At 41.3% G+C, this 23,144-nt stretch overlaps 1 protein-coding gene across 1 annotated transcript in view; it reads left to right on the forward strand.

Moving 5' to 3' along the window:
- Positions 1–23,144, forward strand: part of ANKFN1 (ankyrin repeat and fibronectin type III domain containing 1) — a 292,737-nt gene that overhangs the window by 123,212 nt on the left and 146,381 nt on the right. The window contains exon 3 of the mRNA XM_031468095.2: positions 22,999–23,133. Coding sequence (XP_031323955.2) covers positions 22,999–23,133 — 135 coding nt within the window. The remainder of the gene's footprint in view (positions 1–22,998; positions 23,134–23,144) is intronic.

A 23,144-nucleotide genomic window follows, 5' to 3' on the forward strand; every position in this document is an offset into this window, starting at 1 on the left:
GCGCTGTCAGGGCTACTGTGGCATCCTTGATAAACAACATCATTCAAGCAACGTTTGGGCTCATTGCTCCTGTGATTTTACTGGGTTTGCACACAGTGAGTGGTACCGAAGTGTCCAGAGAATCCTCACTGTAAAATGTGGCTTCATTGGATCTCTGTGGAACTCTTCTTCGGGGACGGTGTGAGTGGAAGAACAAGAAGGAGAGCCCTAGAAGTCTGTGAGGGGAGAGGTAAGGCGTGAGAAGCAAGGCAGGAGCGTGGGGTGAGGGGAGTTTGTTGGTCGGGTGGAGGCGGCTGTGTATCTTTGGCCTCTGAGGCTCTGCGGTGGCCACAGTTTTCCTTTCTCATTGTCAGTGGCGTCTGGGCAGAGAGGAGCTTCGGGGCCAGACCTCTGAGGCTGTGTGTGGTGAGCCTGCGGGGGCTGGCAGTCGCTAAGGGCGGAAACCGCTGTTTGGGAGCTGCTTGGCTGTTTAACTGTTTCTGATGCTCATTGCTGAGGATGAGAAAGAGGCAGGAGGGCCCAGAGCCTTCCACACGGTGCTTCTGTTCGTGGTCAGAGGCTGCTTCCCACGAGCGCCGAAGGTTTCTTTGGAACCATAAGCTTATCAAGCGGCTTCTGGAACAAGATTTGTAGCTGGCTACATGTCATAACATCAGTCTCTGAGTCTCGTCTGGATTCTCTCTACGTATTTCAAAAGAACCATTTGGCCCATTTCAGAAGTCAGGGATAACTGCCTTGTGGGAGTTACAAGGTCCTTGCTGCGCAGCTGAAATGATTGACTCAGAACCATTCCTGTGAGGCGGGGGGAAGGGGTGGGGGTGGGGCAGGGGGAAGTGGGGAGGGGCCAGGGGAACATTATGATCCTGTAAAATGCAAGGTAACCATAAGAGTGTAAATGTTACCGTTTATCTCAGGGCTTCTGTCTTAAGGCTTGAAGTTCGTCTTAGGGTTGTTTTCTTAAAGAACATTAATTTCTATTTAATGAGCAGTATTTCTATTTTCCTATTTAATGAGCACAGAAAAACAACAGTAGGGGCCTGGTTAAGAAATCATGTAATGACATGTTATGTGGCCATGAGAAAAGATATTTTGAAATAATTTTAATGCTGTTGATGCAACATGAAGTGAAAAATAGCAGGAATGGAAGAACAGTGGCTCTCAGGGCGGGGTCCCTGGACCAGCAGCAGCGCCTGTAAACTTGATGGACATGCACATTCCCAAGCTCCACCCACACCTGCTGAATCAGAGACTCAGGGACTGAACCCACACAAGGTGTGTTTTCATAGCCAGGTGCAGCTGATGTGTGTTAACATTCAAGAACCACCGATACAGAGCATGGATCAATGGGAATATGTAAAATATATGCATATAGAAGAAAACACACCAAAAGATGAAGTGGTTCTGTCTGTGATAGGATTGTGGATGATTTTTGCTTTTCCCTATTTATCTTTCATGATTTTTATATATGCTGCTTTTTTCTAAAGTGAGCATATCTAGCTTTCATATTCAGAGAAAAAAGTAGGAGTAACGTCAGATATTTGTCACACGTGTGTCATGTCAACTCATACCGTATTAACATTTTCTTGAAGACTTAACTATTTACACTCCTTCAGATTCTTGATTTCTAATTCTTAAGAGTTAAATCTCCTTATATTTTCCTTGATAAATTTTCTCAGCCCTGCTGCTTTTTTACTGACTTTCCCACCTTCAAGTCTTGAAGTCCCTGCTATTAATAATAAATAGCATTTTGTAGACAGTCAAAAGTCTGTATGCTTGGTTTGTCATAAGCCAGCAAATAGTTGAGTTTTTTTAAGCATGATATTTCCTTTTGTACATATTTAGAGGTTAATATATTTTCATGCATTAGTAACAATTTTTAGCTTCTGCATATATTTTCATGCACAATTTACATTTTGTTTGGATTTTTTTTTTTTTTACTACATCAGCTCAAAGCATTTTTAACAACTTGACCCTTCTCATTTCAAGGGTTTATTTACAAAGTAAGCACATATTGTGGATTTGCACTTATACAAGGGGTTTAAGTTCTAAAAATCAGCAAATAAGGTAAATATCACATATGGTCAAAATTACTCCATCTCAGTAATAGACTGCCATTTCTGCAGTCCTGGAACAGACTCTGCCTGGGTACTAGCAAACATGATCAGCAGCCACGTGATGCAAAAATATACTCCTTTCCTCTCTAGAATCGCTCAACACTGCCAGGTTCTCACATCAAGTGAGGTTCTCAGAGTCGGAACCAAATGAGAAAATAGCGAGACTGCTCCTCTGATCTTAGACTCATTTTCTAGGAAATGGCAGATTAAATTGCCTGAGCCATTTAAATTATTTTGGAGAGTTTGTTTTCTTTTGTTTTGGCTGATGATGCATAATTGTGTTTGCCTGAGCACAGGGTGCATTCAGTGCGATTTCCCTGCAGCTTTCCCTGCATTTCTGCAGTACCTCCTGTTGTGCCCTAGGTTTCCTCCTCTCATCCCCGTCTCGGATGATCTCCAGGCAGAAATGACTCTGACCTCTCCCCTGGTATTCAGATCTTACTCATTTGTATAGCACAGGGACCTAGATTCAGTATCTTGTAACAACCTATATTGAAAAAGAATATGCAGAGGAATATATATATATATAAAATGAATTACTGTGCTGTACACCAGAAACTAACACAACATTGTAAATCAACTATACTTCAATTAAACAAAATTTTAAAAATGAATCTTTTGCAAAAACGTCCTTCTACATAAAGCCTTCATCGTCTCAGTAGAAAGTAATCCCTCCATGATCCAAACATCTCAGGACGTTTATCACTCTTTACTATATTTGCACTGGAGCATGTGGCTTGCCCAGGAGACTCTTGGGTTCTTGAAGGTAGTAGCCAAGTGTCTTTAATACCAATGCTGGCTTTGAATCCTAGGTCTTCCCTTTCTAGCCAATCTTAGGTAAAGTGCTAAATTCCTCTGTGCCTCCTTCTTCCTCTGTAAAATGGGGATAGTCTTGGTATCAATTTCTGAAAGTTCAAGTGGTCATTAAATGAGATACTAAATGGTAACACGTTAGCACAATATTGAGCGCATAGTAAACCCCAATTCATGTTAGCTACTTTTATTTCCATTCTCCCTGATGATGCCTGTAGTACATTTTTGCTCCAGGGGGAGGGTATAGCTCAAATGGTAGAGCGCATGCTTAGCATGCACAAGGTCCTGGGTTCAATCCCAGTACCTCCATCAAATAAATAAATAAGTGAACCTAATTACCCCCCTCAAAATACCCTAAAACAAATAAAAATTAAAAACAAAATAAAACTACACTTTTGCTCCATAAGCATTTCTTTATTGAATGTATGAATGAATGAATACTACAGTTAAGCTCACACACACCCGTCTGATGGGGAGTTTATACTTGCCATTTGTGTGTGAATCCATCACAGAACTTAATGAATCAAAGATTCTCTTGTGTGCTCAAAGCAGGTGTCGGGTGCATATGGGTAAATCCTCTCTCTTGAGAAAGCTGCCCCCAACTGTTTAGCTTCGACCTCACTGAGCTGTGTGTCTTCATCCATGAAATGGGAATTAGAACGCTGGTCTGTGATTTCTGCCTGAATATGAGGAGAACCTGAGGAGGACTAGGCTTTTGGAGAGTTTTATAAACAGTGACTGTTTGGGGTAATTTGAAGTATCAGAGCATGAGTGTGTAAATCAGCATATTTCAGTTAGAGCTTCCAGTCGCCTGGGATTCTATAGATGTCACTCAGTGAGGGCACAGGGCAAAACCAGCTGCTTTTTGGGTTTGTCAAGCATCTCAAGTTATTTCTCAGGAGTTGGGGTTTGGCAAAGCCCGAAACCCACATTGCCAAGTCCTTCTTTCCCCCTTAATTTTTAAGCCCATGTGTATTTTAAGGGAAATTTAATCTGTATGTTTCTGTTTCCTTTACACTTAACTCATAAAAATGGTTTGTCAGAGCAATTTGATGTCCCAAAAATCTTTGGAGCCTTTATAATGATATTTTTTAACCTCCCCCCCCCTTAGACACAGGAAATTGCGTTTTTTAAAAGAAAATGAATCAAACTTAAAGTCTGGAGGTCAATATCAATGGGTCAGACACACAAGCACAAGGAACTGTGTGTCTGTGAACATGGTATCTTCCACTGCTGCTCCTGCAGGGCTCTGGGGGTGAGAGAAAGATCAAGTTCACATGCAGGCACAAGGCAATTCTTGGCCGTGTACTGTGATAGGGTCCTCAGATATGTGATTGTTTGCCCATCAGAGTGAGAGTCCTCTCCCATCTGTACGTCTGGATTGGGAGATCTGCTCCTTAGAATTTAGGTCCTTCCATCTTAGCCAGACCCTGAAATTCAGCATCAGAAGTTCATGCACAGAAGTCGTCTAAAAGAAATGAGGCCACTAATTCTCAAACACAGTAACTGTCTTCTAATCTGGTTAATCCCTAGAGAGAGAAAACGAGTCAGCATGTTGGTATCAATAGCCATAGGAAGTGTTCTCCCACAGCTGTGAGACGCCCTCCAGTCAGTGAGTTTGCTGTCACAGAAGGGACTCACGTAATCCCCTGATAGCCACAGCACAGGCAGAAATATGCCATGCATTGGTACTGTGTCTCAGTCACGGGAGGGGTTACCTGGGGTTGTTTGAACTGCGTTAGATCCAGGTTAGTAGCGATGCCACCTCCTCTACCATCAGCTGAAGTGAAACTCTAGTCAGGCTTCTTTCTGGCAGCATGCTCACTGCTGGCTTTGACTGGGTCTTTCTGGACACCAAGGATCACAGGGCCTCCCAGTGCATGGCATACAATAGTTTGGGACAGATCAACCATGGTGGCTGAGTTTAATCCAAAATGCCCTAAAAGCCTGCATACAGCTGGCTTATCCCACCTCAGTCTATGGGTTTAGAACTCTAATATAATGGCCCAAGCTGAGACTTTCTCTGCCATATGGATCAAAAAAGCCATGTGGACGTTCGTCTCCCAAAGCAAAGTTGCAAATAAGTCTAGTCAAAGATTGTCCTCATAGCTCTTGTCATTTTCAAATGGAGACAGGTGCAGAAGAGTTGGACTCACTGAATGATGAAGACACTGAGCCTTGAAGGACTTCTATCACTAAGTTAGCTTGTGATGGAGATGGAACAGTGAAATTCTGGAGCTGGATGGCTGAATGAGGAGTAAAAGATGGGCATGTCTAAACAACACGAATGCCAATTCGGGGCACTGAGATTGCATGTTGTTTTTATTTGGGATCTTGGAGAAGAATAGAAAACAATTGACAGGAAGCAACCAGTTTTGAAAATTCAGTGAGTCCATGGGTCTTAGGCAGGTGAGCTAGTCAGAAATCAACCATTCTTCAGCAGTCTAGGCAGTAGCAAACATATACAGGTGTTCTTGATAAATGAACTGCTTTGAGCCAGATCAGTTGCTTGTTTTGCCTCACTGAATTCACATGATAACTTCATAAGTTAAGTATCATTATCCGCATTTTACAGATGAGGAACCTGGAGCTCCTAGGTTCATTTATTGTGGCGATTAAGTAACGTATCCAAATTTGCATAGTTAATGGAAGTGCTAAAACCCCAAAACAAGTCCTTCTTTAAAAGAAAATCACCTCTGACTGGATACAGAAGCTAATAGTAGAAACCTACAGGAACGTACATTAGCAGAGCGCTGAGCTACAGCCCTCATAATCCTGCCCCTCCCGAGACGACCTTAATGGCACAGAGTACGTAGTTCTGTTTTTGTGTGTGTATTTGCTACCCAACCTTAAAACATAAATACCCACATTCCACACAAAAATTAGGACTTGCTTTTTAAAGTTTGTCTTGAATATCTTTCTGTGTCAATAATATCTTTCTGGGTCTAGAATGGTTCTAGAACTTGCTTTATAAAATTTGTCTTGAATATTTTTCTGCATCATTTTAAGGATTCCTGTAGTTTATTTAACCCTATCGAGTATTTTGATTCCTACTTTTGGTAACTAAAAGCCCTACTGCGATTCAGTGTGCGCTATTTATTTATATGTTATTGTACACTTGTGAATGGACAACTGCAGGATAATTTCCTAGGAATGAATTTTTTGGGTGAAATCATATAAAACCGACACTCTGTCCACTATACAAAGCCACCTCCTTTGGCTTCCGTTGGCTTTCTGTTTACTTTGATTTCTGAGTGAAGTTGGATACCAAATTTTCAGGCAAATAATTTTATCTTTCACTTGGATTTCATTGCTAAGGAATTGCTAAGAATTCCATTCGATTTGAGGAACAACCAACACAGTCCAACTCTGAGGCAGAAGAGCTGGCAAGCAGATCTCTGAAAGTGTCCTTTTATTCAATATTACATTCAATAACTACTTATTGATTTTTAATTTTGTGCAGCCCACTGCACAAGATCGTGATTAAGCAGTGGTAAAGCAGGTAGCGTCCCTTCAGGCCACTGGAGATACTGTTTGTACAAAATCCATCTGCTGCTCAGCACCAGGCTGCTGCCGTCCGGGTAGACCAGCCGTGGTGTTACAAGAACCACTCCTTAATGCTCACTTTAGTTTCCACGCCACAGAACCACTACTAATGGGAAGTATTCTGAAAGGAGGTTACAGATCAGACTCCTAAAGCAGGTTATTTCCACAGTTGATCAATGTTTTAATTAAAATTTTAATTTCGAAATAATTGTACATCCACATGCAGTCATAAGAAATAACACAGGGAGATCGAATGTGCCCTTTACCCAGTTCCCCCAATAGTAACAACTTGTATTTTGTGATAACAATGTCACAACCAGAATATGGATATTGACTTAGTCAAGAAACGGAACATTTCCATCACAACAAAGATCCTTCCTGTTGCCCTTTTACAACCACATCCACTCCCTCCCTAACAGTTACCTTGACAACCACTAATCTCGTCTCTATTTCTATATTTTGACATTAATAAATGTTGTACAAATGGAATAATATGGCATGTAACCTTTTAAGATTGGCTTTTTTACTCAGCATAATTCTCTGGAAATTCATCCAGGTTGTTGTGGGTATCAACAGTCTGCTCCTTATTATTGCTGAGTAGTATTCCATGGTTCAGATGTACCATAATTTGCTTAAACTTTCATCCATTGAAGGTTATCTAGGTTGTGTCCAGTTTGGGGCCATTATGAATAAAGCTGCTATGAACATTCATGTACAGGTTTTTGCGCCAAAACTGGTCTTCATTTCTTTGGGATGAATGCCTAGCAGTGCAACTGCTGGGACATATATAAGTTGCATGTTTATTTTTTTTAAGAAACTCCCAAACTGTTTTCCAGAGTGACTGTGCCATTTTCCATTCCCACTAGTGATCAATATGCTCTGCATCCTCACCAGCATTTGGTGTTGTCAACTATTTTTTTTAATTTCAGCCATTTTGATAAGCTTATAGTAAAATCTCATTGTGGTTTTAATCTGCACTCACCTAAATGGCTAGTGATGTTGAGTATAATTTCATGTGTTTATTGCTTATTTGCTGTTTATCCTCTTTGCTGACATGTCTCTTCATATCTTTTGCCCATTTCCTGATTGGAATGTTTAATTTTTGGTTGTTGATATGTTCTCGATACCAGGTCTAATGTCAGGCATGTGGTTTGAAAATATTTTTTCCCACTCTGCATCTTATCTCGATTTTGATTAAGTCTAGTTTATCAGTTTTTCCTTTTTATGGATTGTGCTTTTGGCATCAACTTTTGTCTAGTCCTAGATCTTGAAGAGCTGTTTTTTCTATAGGTGTTAGAGCTTCACATTGACATTTCAGTTTCATGATCCATTTTGAGTTAATTATGTATAAGGTATGAGGCTTAGATCAAGGTGGGTTTTTTTGTTTGTTTTGTTTTGTTTTGTGTGTGTGTGTGTGTGTTTTGGGTTATTTTTTGGTTTGTTGGTTTGTTTGTTTGTTGGTTTGTTTATTTTTGCCAATGGATGTTTCATTGCTTCAATACACTAATTGAAAGGCTATCTTTCCTCCATTGGGTTGTTTTTACACCTTTGTCAAAAGATCTCAGTTGGGCATATTTGTGTGGGTTAATTTCTGAATCTTCTATCCTGTTCTGTAAATCTGTGTGTCTATCCCTTTACTAATACCACACTGTCTTGATTACTGTGGCTATATGATAAATCTTGAAATTGAGTAGACAGATTCCTCCTATTTGAGTTTTCTTTGTCAAGATGATTTTAGCTAGCCTAGTTCCTCTGCCTTTCAACTTACATTTTAGAAAAATCTGTTCTACATCTACAAAAAAATCTTGCTGAGATTTTGATAGACGTTATAATAAAACCACATGTCAGCTTGGGAGGAACTGACAATGGGGAGAATTGTCAACGTTGAATCTTCTAACCCATGAACACATACGTCTCTCCATTTAGTAAGATCTTTGTTTTTTAAATCGGTGTTCTGTAGTTATCAGCGTGGAAATCTTGCACCTGTTTTGTTAGATTTACACATACGATTTCATTTTTAGAACTACTGTAAGTAGTATTGCATTTAAAAATTCAATCTTATATTAATTGCTAGTATACAGAAATTCAGTTGAGTTTTGTATGCTCATTTTGTATCCTGTGACCCTGTTGAATTTTCTTATTAATCCTAGGGGTCTTTTTGAAGACTTCTTGGGATTTTTTTGTGCAATCACTTCATCTGCAAATAAGGACAGTTTTAGTTCTTTTTCATCTGTGTGCCTTTTATTGCCTTTTCTGGCTTTAATACACTGTAAAGTCTTCCATTACTATGATGAAAAAGAATGGTGAGAGCTGACATACTTGGCTTAATCCTAATCATTGGGGGAACACATTCAGTCTTTCAACATTTACTATAATGTTAGCCATAGATGTCTTGGTAGATTTTTTTTAATCAAACTGAGGATATTCCTTCTATATCTATTTTTTCTGAGAATTATTATCATGAATGAGTGTTGAATTTTGTGTGATACTTTTCCTGCATCAACTTATATGGTCATGTGAATTTTCTTCTTTCTCTTAATATGGTGAATTCCACCGATTGATTTTCAACTATTGAACCAGCCTTATATGCCCTGAATAAATGCCACTTGGTTATAGTGTATAATTCTTTTTATATACTGCTGGATTCAAATGCTAACATTTGGTTAATGGTTTTTGCATCAATGCTTATGAGGAATATTGGTGTGTGGTTTTACTTTTCAGTACTGTCTTTGGCTTTATTAGGGCAATATTAGGTTGATAAAGCGAATTGAGACGTGTTCTCTCCTCTTCCGCGTTCTGAAAGGTAGTATAAAATTGGTGTTAATTCTTTAAATATTTGGTAAAATTCTCCAGTGAAACTACCTGGGCCTGGAGATTTCATTTTTTTTTTTTTTTGGTGTTTTTAAATTATGAATTTAATTTCATTAATAGTTGCAAGACTATTCAAACAATCTATTTCATATTGGGTGAGTTGTGGTAGTCAGTGTTTTTCAAGAAAGCTGTCTGTTTTATCTAAGGTGTCAAATTTATGTTTGTAGAACATTCATTATATTTCCTTAGTATCTTTTTAATATCTGTAATGTTCCCCATTTAATTCCTGGTATTGATCATTTGTGTCTTCTCTCTCTCTCTCTTTTTTTTTTTTTTTTTTTTTTTTTTGGTCAGTCTTAATAGAAGTATCAACTTTATCTTCTCAAAGAAGCCATCTCTGTGTCATTGATTTTTCTCTAATTTCTTTCTATTTTCAATTTCATTGATTTCTGGTCTTTATTATCTCCTCGCTTCTACTTAATTTATTTTGCTCTTCTTTTTCTGGAAGTAGAAATTAAATTTAAAGACCATCACATAGAACATAAGGAAACATTATTTTCATATGAAGAATAAAGCAATTACTAATGAGGAAGACAAGTTTAAAATTTTTGTCATGATTAAAAATACAGTGCTAAGTCATGAAACCACTTTTATGTTCTTATATGACCCCCATAAGTTACAGGAAATATCAGAGGAAGCATTGAAATGTCATTATATACGTTTATGTATATTTAAAATTGAATCCAGGCAAAATGAATTTGTATGAAGAGTTACATCTTTTCAGAAAAATTGCTCTGCAAGAATCATCAGCTGTAGATGAACTAATTTGTGTGTTCCAAAATTATTTATCAAGAATTATCCGAATATTATTATAATATAAAATATTTTTGAAGGTCCAGTAATAATTGCATCAACAAAAAATCCTCTCAAAATTAAACAAAATGAGATTCACTAACTGACGTCATGTGTCTCTGTAGTTCATTTCTTTTTATTATTGAGTAATAATCCATAGAATGACTATACCACAGTTTATTGCTCTGTTATCCTATTAATGATATCTGGACTGTTTCCAGATTGGCTATTTTGACCAAAGCCATGATAAATGTTCTTGTACAGTTCTTTTTGTGGATATTTATTTTCCTCTCTTTTGGGTAAAACCCAAGGTAGAAAGGCTTATGACTATAGGGGATGTTATATTTAACCCTATAAGAGACTACCAAACAGTTCTCCAAAGTTGTTACGCCATTTTATACTCCCTCCCACAATCTACATACATTCAGTCTTTCCTCACCATCCTCATTAACAATTTGATGTTAGCCATTCTAGCAGGTGCGAACTGGTATCTCACTGCGGCTTTATTTTGCAGTTCTCCATTGACTAATCAGGTTGAGCACCTTTTCATGTGCTTTTTGGCCATTTGTACCTCTCCTGTTGTGATGTGTCTCATCAAGCCTTTTGCAGGGTTACTACTATTGATTCCATTTTACAGATAAGAAAATTGAGTCTCTAAAGTCAAGTGACTTGCCAAAGATTCACAGCTAAAAAGTAGCCAGCTCAACTCTTTTAGTCACATTTCCTGACTGTAACTGGTATTTCGTTTCCAAAAGACTGTACTTTTTTCTGCAATGGATCCCCCACCCCAGCTTCCCTCATCTGAAACATTCTACAGCACCTGAGGGTCTGTTAGACAAGGGTGCAGCAGAGAAAGCAAAGGTGGAATGATTTCAGGTTAACTGAAAGCAGTCGTGGTCCTTTCTCAAACAGAACTCAAAACCATTTTACACTAACTCTGGGGTCCCCATGTAATGCCTGATGCCATCCCAGGCAGGAACCTGCTCTCAGTTTCAACAACTCGGTGCTGCCAAGCTCAAAATAAGGGCACATGTGTTTCACAGGGCCACATGTAACTCTCTGCAGCCTATGCAGTTTCAGGGTTAAAATCCAATCAGTTAAAATAGCCACCATTTCTCCTGCCCATATGTCACAATGCACTAAGTTAATATTTGGTTAATATTTGATTGATGAATTATAAATGCTCCTAAGTGCTTGATTTTGTCACTTCTGTATCTAGAGGAGATGGTGAATATATAGTGTGTGTTGTGTGTGTGTTTTAATTTCAGAAGTAAATGCATTTTAGGATTGGACTATATCAAAAATCCCTACTTTTCCTTGATACTGAAGGTAAATCCCTGAAGGAGCAGTGAGAATGAATAACGAACTCTGGTTGTACTTGATACGCTGAGTTGGAGGGTTGAGGATCTGAAAAATAAGTGGAACTTTGTGCCCTCCCTTTCAAACCAAGAGGAGGTGATCCTGGCTAGATTGGCAGCGCAGACGGAAGGCGCCTGCTGCAGTCCTTTTAATCCTCTCTGAGCAAAGTCTTGGATTCCCCCCCACCCCAGATAATGAATGAAGTGAATAAGCCATTGAGCCTCTAATTCCATTCAATGCCTCTGCTCTCCTGCGAAGTGCATCCGGCAGGCCTGACAATGCCATAGAAGAATTACGCTGAGTACTGGCAAACGGAGGCCCTGAAAAAGCTCTGCTGAGCAGTCGTACAAAGTGGCCAGGGCACCCCATTCGGCCCCTCCCATGTCTGCTCTCCTGGAGCTTCAGAGTCTGGGACAGAGTGAAGAAAGGGGAGTGGGACAGAAATCTGAAGACAGAACTGAGCCGGGAATAAAGGGACTGTGCCAACGTTTGGAAGGGAAAGATGGGAATAGCTGAGACAAGGCTAAATTTTAACAAGGTGAGTCTGTAAAGCCCTCTTAAATAGTATTATTACTACCTCTTTAGCTTTCTTTTTATTTATTCCTGTTTTTTCTTTCTTCTTCAACTTGTTCAAAGCCTCTTTGGTACTGTGTCCTTTGGGTCAGATGCTCCTGACTTGTGTACAGGAAACCTGATCTGGCATTTTTAGGAGAAAGGGAGAGAAGTTTTTCCTTTCTGCTGGGAGTGACTGTAATGGGTAAGGTGGCATTCACAGTTCCCGGGGTTAAGTGACAGTGTAGACCGCCTTCATAATTGCTGGGTCCTGGCCCGTAGCTGTGGGTCTGCATTAATATGTTTGAATACAGTTAACTTCTTTACTTCTCCTCTACCTCAGTATTTTGAATTCTCATCTCGTTGTGATGAGTTACAAAGAATCGTCTCTCTCTAGTAAGATTCGATGTCGTGAAGTTATGGCGATCAACCATTTGTCAAACTGGTGAGGTATTTCTTAGAGCAGTAGGCAGGTGAGAGATCTGGCGGGAACTGGATCCCAAGTCATCCACACAACTGTCATCTGAGGAGCTCTCGGGCTGCAAAGTAAATGGAGAAAGCAACCTGGAAAAGAGGGAAGGCCTCTTTAGAGCTTTACCTATTGATCAGTTGACCAAGGGTAAGGGGACCTGTTGGGAAATTTGGTCTCCGGGGCCTAGGATTCAACTTAAACCTGGACTCACACTCCAAACAGAAATATTCCTTGGAAGAGTTCATGAAAATCCATTTTGGCTAGCATTTAGGAGAAGAGAATAAATGAGGGTGGAAGGAGGAAGATTTTCTCTGTGGCTTGACTGACCACCAACACTACCTAGATTAGTACTCATGCAGACCTCTATTCACTGAGTGAGGACCTGGGGTAATCAAAGGATCAAATGCTCTCAGTCAATATGGTAAGTGCGTAAAAAAGTTCCTGAATCACTATGCTGTACATCAGAAACTAACACAACGTTGTAAATCAACTACACTTCAATAAAAATAAAAAAAAGTACCAGTCCCACCAATAGAAACAGCTTTTTGACTTTATCAAAGAGAACATGAATAGATATCAGGCTCTATTAGTGAGTGAGGCACAACTGCATTAGTTATTCTTTTGAAAAAAGCAAACATTCCTGATAAATAACATATGTATTAAAGTAGATTTCATTGTACTCCAGGGAAAGAAAGTTCACCTATGTCAGTTCTGAAGTATCAGAACATACAGTTAGCTCACCATATCTGTGGGTTCCAAGATCTATGAATCCAACCAACTGCTGATCAAAAATATTTGGGAAGGAAGCGGGGAGGGTATGCTCAGTGGTTAGGGTACATGCTTAGCATGCACGAGGTCCTGCGTTCAATCCTCAGTACCTCCATTTTAAAAAATAATAATAAATTAAATAAATAAACCAACCAACCTAATTACCCCCCAAACAAAAACAAAAACAAATGAAGTACTGATACACACAGCAACTTGGATAAATGTCAAAGGCATTATGATGAGTGAAAGAACCCAGCCTTAAAAAAGAGGTTACATATGGTACAAGTCCATTTACATGACATTCTTTAAAAAAAAAAAAATTCCAGGAAAAAATTCTAGATAGCTCCAAAAAGCAAAAGAATTTACCAAGCACCAGCCACTGTTGACATAGCGTTGACATCATATTAGGTGTCATAAGCTATCTAGAGATGATGCAGGGTATATAGGAGGATGGGCATAGGTTACGTGCAAATGCTATGCCATTTTATATCAGGGACTTGAGCATGGTGGGGGGCAGGGATCGGGGGTGTCCAGGAAACAATCCCCTACAAACTCAGAGAGACGACTGTGTTTGCAGTCCAACCCAAGAGCAGCTGGGTAGAAAGAAAGCAATTTGAGTTTGCGGCGGACATACGCTTTGATGTGCTAAGTGCTCTAGTAACCTTTTGATATCATAGCATGTTGGTGTCAGGAGTGGCCTTCCAGATCTGCTAGTGTGACCTCCTCAATTAACAGAGAAAGCTGCCAGTTTTTTCTTTCATTTTTTTTTTTTTTTTTGAAAAAGGGTTGCGGCCCAGGAGATTCTTTGAGAAGATTCCAGTTGATGTCAGGAGACACTGCATATCAACCTGCTGCAACCCTTCTGCAGAAAGGAGCAGCTCATTAAGCCTTCACCTTTGGCTCATAAGAAAAGTGTAAATTCCATCCACGTTGCTTTCTTTTCCAGCTTTCTTGCTGGGCTGCTGCTTATTTTGAAGTTAACAAAGCTAAGGAGGCCTGTGGTGAAATGTTTGTTCGGAAGGCCAGAACCTAAACTTACACTCCTTGTCATGGTCATTTTTTTTTTTTAAAGATGACAGATTGGAGCTGCAGGAGGGGAGAGACTCCAGCCACGCTAGGAATGAAGGATGCTCTTTCTGGTTTTTTATTGTGACTGTTGTCTTCCCATGCGCTTCTGGGGATATCAGGTTTATCACCATGGCTGTGATGAGGCTGGGAATGTGGTAGACAATATGACAACAATTTCCTTCCTGGTGTGTCCCTGAATGGCCAGCACAGTCAACATGTAATCAGACGATCCACAGCCTCACTGCCTCTGCTGACAGCTTCATTATGCCTATGATATTCAGCTGGGTAATTCATTTCCTGAGCATGGCAATATCTCCTGATATGCCTAATGGGTTGAATGTAATTTTGCAAGCTTTTGAAGATGAATGTCTCCCCTTGTGCTTAGCTTTGTCCTAATATGGGCAACGGTGATAGCTACCATCAGGAAACAGCACTGTAGCATTCTACTTTTTAGCCTACATTGGATCTCCAAACCACAAAGGCAGGAAGCATTAGTGATTGGATTGATACACTAGATGTGGTCACTTAATGTCCCTTGTAACCAGCTTTTTTGCCTGCCTCTGCATTTAACCTTCATAAAGCCAGGGCATTCTACAAAACACAGTGACTTTGCCAAAGGTATAAAATTAGTTAATTAATAGTTCCAGGGATGGGGTGGGCTTTGGCAGGCACTTACCAGTGCTGTCCTGAAATGCAAGACCTAGGTGAGAAACAAGAAATGTGAGCCACACGTAGTAGCCAATACCCAAGTAGCAATTTTTCTTTTAATTAAGGGTAAAGTATAAAATGCATTCCTCTGAGTTCTCTTTAATTCAGTTGAATTAAACATATGTGCATTGAACACCATCTACCAGGCACAGGGTCCCAATCCGTGAGCTGAGAGGCAAATTCAAAGGTTAGTGAGGCCTGATTCCTGCCCTCATGGAGAATTCAGTTCAGTTAGGAAAAGTAGAGCCCATTAGACTGTGCTGAGAACTCTAAATTAGTTATGAATACCACAGCAAGAGAAGAGAAAGACACTCACTCACATTTGGGGAACATAGTTAACATGCAGTCTCCAAACCCTCCTGCCTTCGTCCACTAACCAGTCTGAATTCTCTTGAGAGACTCTGTTATCCCGAGAGTCTTACTTGAGTTGACATCTTCATTCTGAGAGTCAGGACCTTTCATCATCTTCACGGGTGATGATCAGTTCCAAGTACCCCAAATGACAGTGGAGGTGTCAGCATGAAGATGGGGCTAAGAATCTTGCAGTCTGTCCTTCTTTCTGCCACCACACCTGTCTTCTTGACTTTATAAAAGTAAATCCTATGAGGCGGAAAACAGAGACCTACTTTTAACTGCAGATATTTTTTCTATTAAGATTTCCTTTACAAAAGAAAAAGAAGGCGGATGAGGAGGAGAATACATAGGAATAGGAAGAAGTGGAGGAAAAGTCTGCCTAAAATCCAGCAGTCAGTATTTAGACTCATGAGCTTGACTACATCGCCTTGTATTCTGAACCCTTACTTACCTGAATGAATCCTGAATCCAGTTTTCATGCTCCCTGGTGAAGACTCATGTGATCTGATGGGCAGGTGGACATGTACATAGGGTTTTGAAACCGTGTAGTCTACCAGTTGCTTTATTGGCCTGATCTAAGCAAATTCTTTCTCTGAAGTATGACTGCATTGAGCTATCAATTTCTAGGGCATGAGTTAACAGTCTTATTTTTAAAATATTTGAGAAGCCTGCACAGAATTCTTAAAGTAAGAGAAGACACAAAAGTCGTTTTGGCTTTGAGTTGCAAATGAAAGCCTCCCCCAGAGAAAGAGCCCAAATGACTGTTGTGAACGGAGAGGGGTCCCAGTGTCTCTGGGATGGCTCGAAACCTCTCGACAGCCTCACTGCCCTCCAGGTCTCACGACACAGGGGCACAATCAGGATGCACTTGGCAACCCACGTATTGTAAATGCTATTCCTGATGATAAGATCCAGTGCCTCAAAGAATGTAGATGGCCTCGGGGATGGCTGTAAGGAGAAGTAGCCTGTGCTAATTCCTCTTGGAAAGATTTAGGTGAATGCTGCCACCTATTGATAGGTGAAGTATATGCCACAGATTCCCACTGACGTGGGATGGTGCTAATTAGTGTTTATCAGAGCAGATCTCACGACTTACTTGGCCAAAACATTTTAACAGCCCTAAGTTCATAATTCTTCGTGTATTTGTGATTTAAAAAAAAATAAGTATGTTATACTAATTTAAAACAACTCACAAACTGTATTTCTGGTAAGGGACAAATGCCATGGGTTTGGCAGTCAAAGATCTGGGTTTGAGTCTCAGCTCAGCCCCTGAGTGCACACAAACCAGTCAATTCATCTCTCTGAACCTGAGTTTCCTCGTCAGTAAAAAGTGGATAATCCTCTTTTGTGTGAGAATTCAGCGATATTGCTGCCCCCAACACACAGGAGGTGTTTGATAAATGGCAGCATTTATTATTTTTTTTTCCACTGAGTTATTAAAAGTAACTATTCCTGATGCAGTGATTGGTGATACGACAACCCACATGAAGCATCAGACTCCTCTGCGCAGTCCAGTTATCCTTCAGCAGTGCGACTTGTCTGGTATAGTATCCTTGACATCCAGAATAAGGACAGTGTGAACATAAATATTCGAACTTTAAGCGTGCCAATTGAGAAAATGAGGATAAATGGGCTTCATTACCAAACGTCTCCTGACCGCCCTGGAGGATATATGGGGCTGAGCAGATAAAGAATTATGATAAAACTTAGGAGCTGCGTATAAATGGGGCTTTGTGACCTGCTGGATAAGGTTGAGACTTAGAGCCAGACCTAGGAGGGTCACATTCCTTCCTCGGCATGGTGGGGATCCCGGGCTCACCCAGACAATAGGGGATTCATAGCTTGAGAATTCTAATGATGACTGAAAGGAGGGCTGCAGCCAGAACAAGAGGACTTTTCAGAAGCAGGACCCTGATTATCACATCGGTGCTACAGCCCAGCGAGAGGCTGCCGAGAGGCAGTATGAAGCCAGCCGTTCTTGGAAAGCTTTCAGCGAAGTGTTTGTAACCTCCTTTAAGAGAATCCCATTTCTCAAAAATGCAACACTGGAAAATCTCACATGATTAGTTCAGATAAACAGCCTGTCATCAAATCACACTAGAAATCACACGGACCCTCTCTTTTTTGAAGAGTCCTTTTGAACGTCATGAGTCTAGTTTCCAAGACTTAGAGAAAAAAAAAAATCCAAAAGAAGGTTTCTCGGTATATTTGGGGACCTTTACTTTTAGTCTGAAAGGTCAACGGGTGCTTTAAACAAAATAATCAAGAAATACCGTGCCAAAAGCGAATATATCTGTGGGACATATGGGACATTATGCTGTGCAGCAGAAATTGACACGTTGTAACTGACTATACTTCAATAAAAAAAGAAAAAGCAAAAAAGAAAAAGCAAAAATGAAATACTGTGCCTATGAACAGTCTGCACCTTTTGAAAAGGTCTGCTTGGGATTGAATAGCTGATGCCCTCCCCCACCCGTTTTCTTTTTTCTTTGGGGCTTAGAAATTGAGAGGGAGGAGGCGGAAGAGCTTCACATTCATTACTAACAACTTTGCACATAATAAGCATGTTCAGATACACCCTGGGGTGTTAGTTTTCTTTTCCTATTTTTTGTCTCCTTTTTAACAGCTTTCGATAAGTAGCACATTTTATTTTTGAAAAAAGAATCGGAGCCGTTACCGAGCCACCACACCCTAAAGGAAGGTCAGGAGATTAGAGAGGGAAGTAGGCTGGACAAAACTCTTTGCTGACCACAGTAAGGGACTACCACTTTTTTTTCCCATAATTTAATTTTGAGACTCCAATGAAAAGGTACTCCCTCAAAAAAAAAAAAAAATGCTGAGGAAAAAGTGAAAAAGTGTTACAAAATGGTCATGAAAAAGTGATCAGTTTAAACTGATGTCTTACCGACAAACCACATGGAACTAACCACAGGGCAGACATGCATTTGCTATGATATAGGAACATTCTCAAAATAGGGGCATGATTTTGCAGGAGAGTGTGGACGTGAGGAGCTTCTGGTGTTGGTGGGCACCAGGCTCATTTCACAAGTGTTCTGAAATTTGAAATGTTGCACTTCACAGATCAGAGAACAGGATAGTACTAAAAGGAACCTTTGAACTGAGTTGACCCAACTCCCTCATTTTACAAGTGGGAAAGCTGAGACCTCAGGGGAGAAGGTAACTTGCCCAAGGTCACACAGCTGGTGAGGAGAGCTCTCGGTCTCGAGTTGAAACTCCCCATCCCAAACCAGGGTTCTTTCCACTGAGCTAAACAACCCCGACATGGGAAACTGCAGACCCTCACATTTAATCGGGAGTCCCCTTTAGAGGGAAACTCTACACCTGTTCCGCTGCAAATGGCCCTGCTGTTGCCAGAGGTAGTTCATCGCAGCTGGCACTGACTTCTTTAGCTGCTGCTAAATGGCTTCTTCATAGTAGCCTAGGCGCATACACCTGGCTCCAAGGACTGCTTCCCGCTCTTTCCTCTGTCTTCAAAAGGTGCTTAGACCGTTTACCTGAATTCCTAAATTATCACTACGTTTGTGTACTGGGATTGAGTGATGTCACCATCATCTACCATCATGCAGGTTAAACTCAACTTCTTTCTCGCGCTCACTTCCTCCCCTACTCTCAACTGGACCATTGATAAATCCTGTAAGTTCTGCCTCCAAAGTGTGTCCCATGGGCCGTGATGGCTAGACCCAAGGGATCTTTAATCAGCTACACTGACATTCTCCTGCTCAGATCTCTGTTGCCAGTAGGATAAAGTCCAAACTGTTCCACGTGGTGTCTGAGCGCTCCCCATTCTAGCCCCCGCCTACTTTTGGAACCGAAATTCCACTAGATCCTCTCATCACCATTTACACCAGCACAACCAACTGCTTGTCATTCCCCAAATATTCCAGGAATTCTATGCAGTGACTCCATTCCCTTCTCTTCTTTTCAACCGTCATTCCTCCAGATCCAGTTGAAATGCAGCCTTCTCTGTGCATCTTCCCTAAGCATCCCAGAAGGAAGCAATCACTCTTTTGTGCTCCCTGAGCACATTTCTTACACTTTTTTAGGACACTTTAAAACTCTGCCCTCTATTATAATAAATTGCATCTCCCCCACTAAATAGATCTCTTTTATCTTTCAAAGATGTCGCATTCATCTTTGTACCCCTCCACACCAGAGTGTTTCATCCAGTGCTTTGCATATCATAAACAGTTTTCTTTCTTGATATTTTTTGAGTGTTTAGTATCTGTAACACACTAGGCCAGGCAGTGTAAGGACTGGAGGAGGAAAATAAGAAATAACTAAAATGCAATCCCTGTCTTCATAGGAGCTTTAATCAGTGAGACACATTCACAAATAACCTAAGTGAGCTAATGGTGGGGGTGGACTTGGGTGGAGAGGAAGTGCTGAGTATGCAACAAACATTCTCAGTGTTCCGGATGAGAACACCGATGTGATGATATGGAGGGTGGGGTGATGGGGGAGGGGCAGGGGGAAAGAAAGGGCAAGGCTGCTTTTAAGGCCGTCTCTGGGCTGTGGTTATTATTAGAGCCTTGTCTAATAGAGCTGGCTGGTCCAATCCATCCTACCCCCAAAACCAGTCAGTCTTCCTAAAGCAAGACTCTGGTCATTGACCTCCCTTTTCAGGTGTTTCTTGTTGAATGAATCAGCATGAAATAATTGCTGATTTATGTTCAGTGTTACGGAGAATATCCGTTTGTAGATGAGACAAACTCCAGGAAACAGCTGAGAACAAAAAGTGAGAACGTACCGGCAAAGTGCTGGGAGGCCTGGGACAAAGTAGGTGTGTGATTAGTATGGCCTGAGATTACTCGAGAGGGAATAATCAGAGGAGATAAGCATTCAGTGGTGGCCACTGGGCAAGAAAAATTAGAGGTACTGGAGGGGGAGGGTATAGTTCAGTGATAGAGCATGTGCTTAGCATGCACAAGGTCCTGGGTTCAATCCCCAGTACCTCCATTAAAAAACAAACAACAAAAACCTAGTTACCTCCCCCCTCCAAAAATAAAACATAAAGGTTTTTAATTAGATGTGCTAAGTGAATTTTAGGGTTCCTTTCAATTCTCAGACCCCTGTTCTGCTTTGAGAAGCACTTCCACAAAGCACTCACTAAATGTTTTTTGTTTCTGTTTTGGGTTTTGTTTTTTGTTTTTTTGTTTTTTTGGTTTTTTTTGACTGCCTTCTGTGTGCCAGGAACTCTGCTAGACACTGGAGCTAGAACAGTGAATAGAAGATTTTGCACTTAAACTCTCAGAGTAACATGGGATGACTGATGTTAAAAATGTGATGGGTATAATGATGGGAGAGGACAAGGTGCTACAGGACCACAGAGTCAGGACTCTAACAGCCCAGGGGCAGAAAAATATCCCTGAGAGATGATGTTTGAGTCAAGACTCTAAGACCACACATGAGTCAGCCAGACACAAAAGGGACTGAACCGAGGAAAATCATATGTAGAATGCTGGAGTTAATAGACAGGATGGCACATCCTAGGAACTGAAAGACATTCATGGAAGGCAAGTAGGAAGGTGGCAAGAAATTAAGCTACAGGGATAGGCGGAACCAAATTATGCAGAACTCCAGTGAAGTATGTTAAGGAGTTTACACCTAGGGGATAGGCTTTTGGTAACATTAAAGTATCTGGCCCAGTGTAGCTAGCCTACTAAGTATTAATAAACGCCTGTTGAAGAGTGGATTAATAAATGAATGGATGAATGAATGGATTTCCTCTGCAATAGACTCATGAAATGACTCAGACTGGAGCGTTGGCTCTGGAAAGCAATGCCACTGTTAGAGGCATTGTCCCCTTAGGTCTGCATAGCAATTGAACTAATGACCCCTGTGAGGCAGCCCTTCACCTTAGTAGAATTACTCAGGGTCACCTGACTTACCCCAGGAGATGGAATTTAAGTAAATCTGCATTCAAGTCAGAGTTTTCCTAGAGATAAGGGTAGAGTTTTACCTGGCAATCATTTGGGCTTAAGCTGTGAAAGGGTAGCCTGACTCTTTCTTAATCCTTGATGAAAAAATAGCCTTCTCAACCTCAAGGGCATGCGTATTCCCAAATTAGATTACTTCTAGCAGTTCTTCCGTGGACGAACAAGTCCAAGGAGAGAAGGAGAGAAAAAATGTTCCGGAGAGAGATTTTGGCTTTTGAACAAGAAAAAGTAAAACAATCGTGGAAAGCTTAGCTGAAATCCTCCTCTGGACACCCAGGTTAATGTGTCACTGAGCCTTACCGCGATCCCAGCTCCAGAACGGCCACCTGTTGGAGACCAGTGAACTGCCAGGGTGAGATGCTGTCTCCAGAAAGGGGTCCGATTTTCAGGAACACAAGATGCCACTCCCAGGATTCTAATTAATTACCAGGCCAAACTCCACCCTCTTGTTCATAGCGAAGAGACTCTCTCCTGATTTGCTACCGAATCACATTCAGAGTTGGGAAGCTGACTCAGCTCCAGGTCTAAGTAACAGACCAGAGTCAGTGCGTGGTAGAAGGGTCCGGAATTATTTCTGAAGCCATCACAGCAGCTAAGCTTTCATTTGGCAGAGAGAGAATCTGAATAGAGCTTTAGAATTATTCTCAATGATTCTAGGGATGTGTGCACATGTGTGTGTGCACGTGGGTGCGTGCGTGTGCAGTATTCATACGTGCTCTTTATCAGCAGTGTCTCCCTAAACATAGTAAGCAGCCAGTGAGGGTCATTTGCCATTTCATTTCAGAGAGAAACATGAAATGTACCTACGTAAGTGGCTTTCTAGGAAATCCACTCTGTGCGGCTTGTTGGTCAGGTAAAGGGCAATGCTGTGAAAGGAGTCAGGTGCACCCAGATGTGGCTGGCATGGGAGAAGCACTGGGATCTTCTTCCTAAGCCCGAACCTCTCAGTGGCCTAAGTCCCTACTTTCTCAGAACCTACTGAGGCAAAAATATACTCTAGCATTGGCTGAACAGCCCTGACTGGATTGGGAGTGTTCTAAAGATGCCCCCTGTTCCTGCCAGGAGCTTGTAAAGGATGGTACGGGTGCCCCGAGGTGAGAGGATGTGGCTGCCACCTGTGGGCTTCTGGTCCCAGGCAGCTCTGGGAGTAAGGGGCTGTCTGGCCCCTGGAGACCTGCAGGTCATTTGCAGTCACAGTTTGCTGGCTGGGCTCTCAGACGCCAGACAATACTTCTTTCCCTGCACTTCGTGTAGTGCAAGCTAACTGGCTGCCTCACTGCCCCTTTGCTCATCCTTGAGTAACAATCGGGTCCAATTCAGTCTTGTCTGCCTTGAAGCTTGTTGTCCCTGCCTGCCATTCCTAATGGACCTCACAGATACCGTAGGCTAAAGACGTACAGAAGTCATGGCATCCTTTTACCACACGCACAAGAGCCTGAGAAATCAAGCCTTCCCGGGGCTGCAGTCCCGAGAATACACCTAGATTCCGAGCCAAGCTGTTTCTTCCCTCCCTTCTCTCCCTGTGCATCATTTGCTCTTTTATTTTGCATTAAGAGTAGCTTAGTGATCACGGACTTCGGCTCGTGCCTGTAGTGATCCTCTTCGCATTTTATCCTTTACACAGAATAGGAAGGAGGTTCGCTTGCTTTGCGCAGAGGCTGAGCCACAGGAGAAAGCAAAGCCAATGTGATTTATTGAATGAGAGCCCTGGACAATTACCAACAACTTGTTCCTCTGCTGCCTCCAACAACCTAAGCTGGTAAGTCCAAT

The sequence above is a fragment of the Camelus dromedarius genome, chromosome 16 (genome assembly GCF_036321535.1).
Source record: "Camelus dromedarius isolate mCamDro1 chromosome 16, mCamDro1.pat, whole genome shotgun sequence".
NCBI classification, from domain to species: domain Eukaryota; kingdom Metazoa; phylum Chordata; class Mammalia; order Artiodactyla; family Camelidae; genus Camelus; species Camelus dromedarius.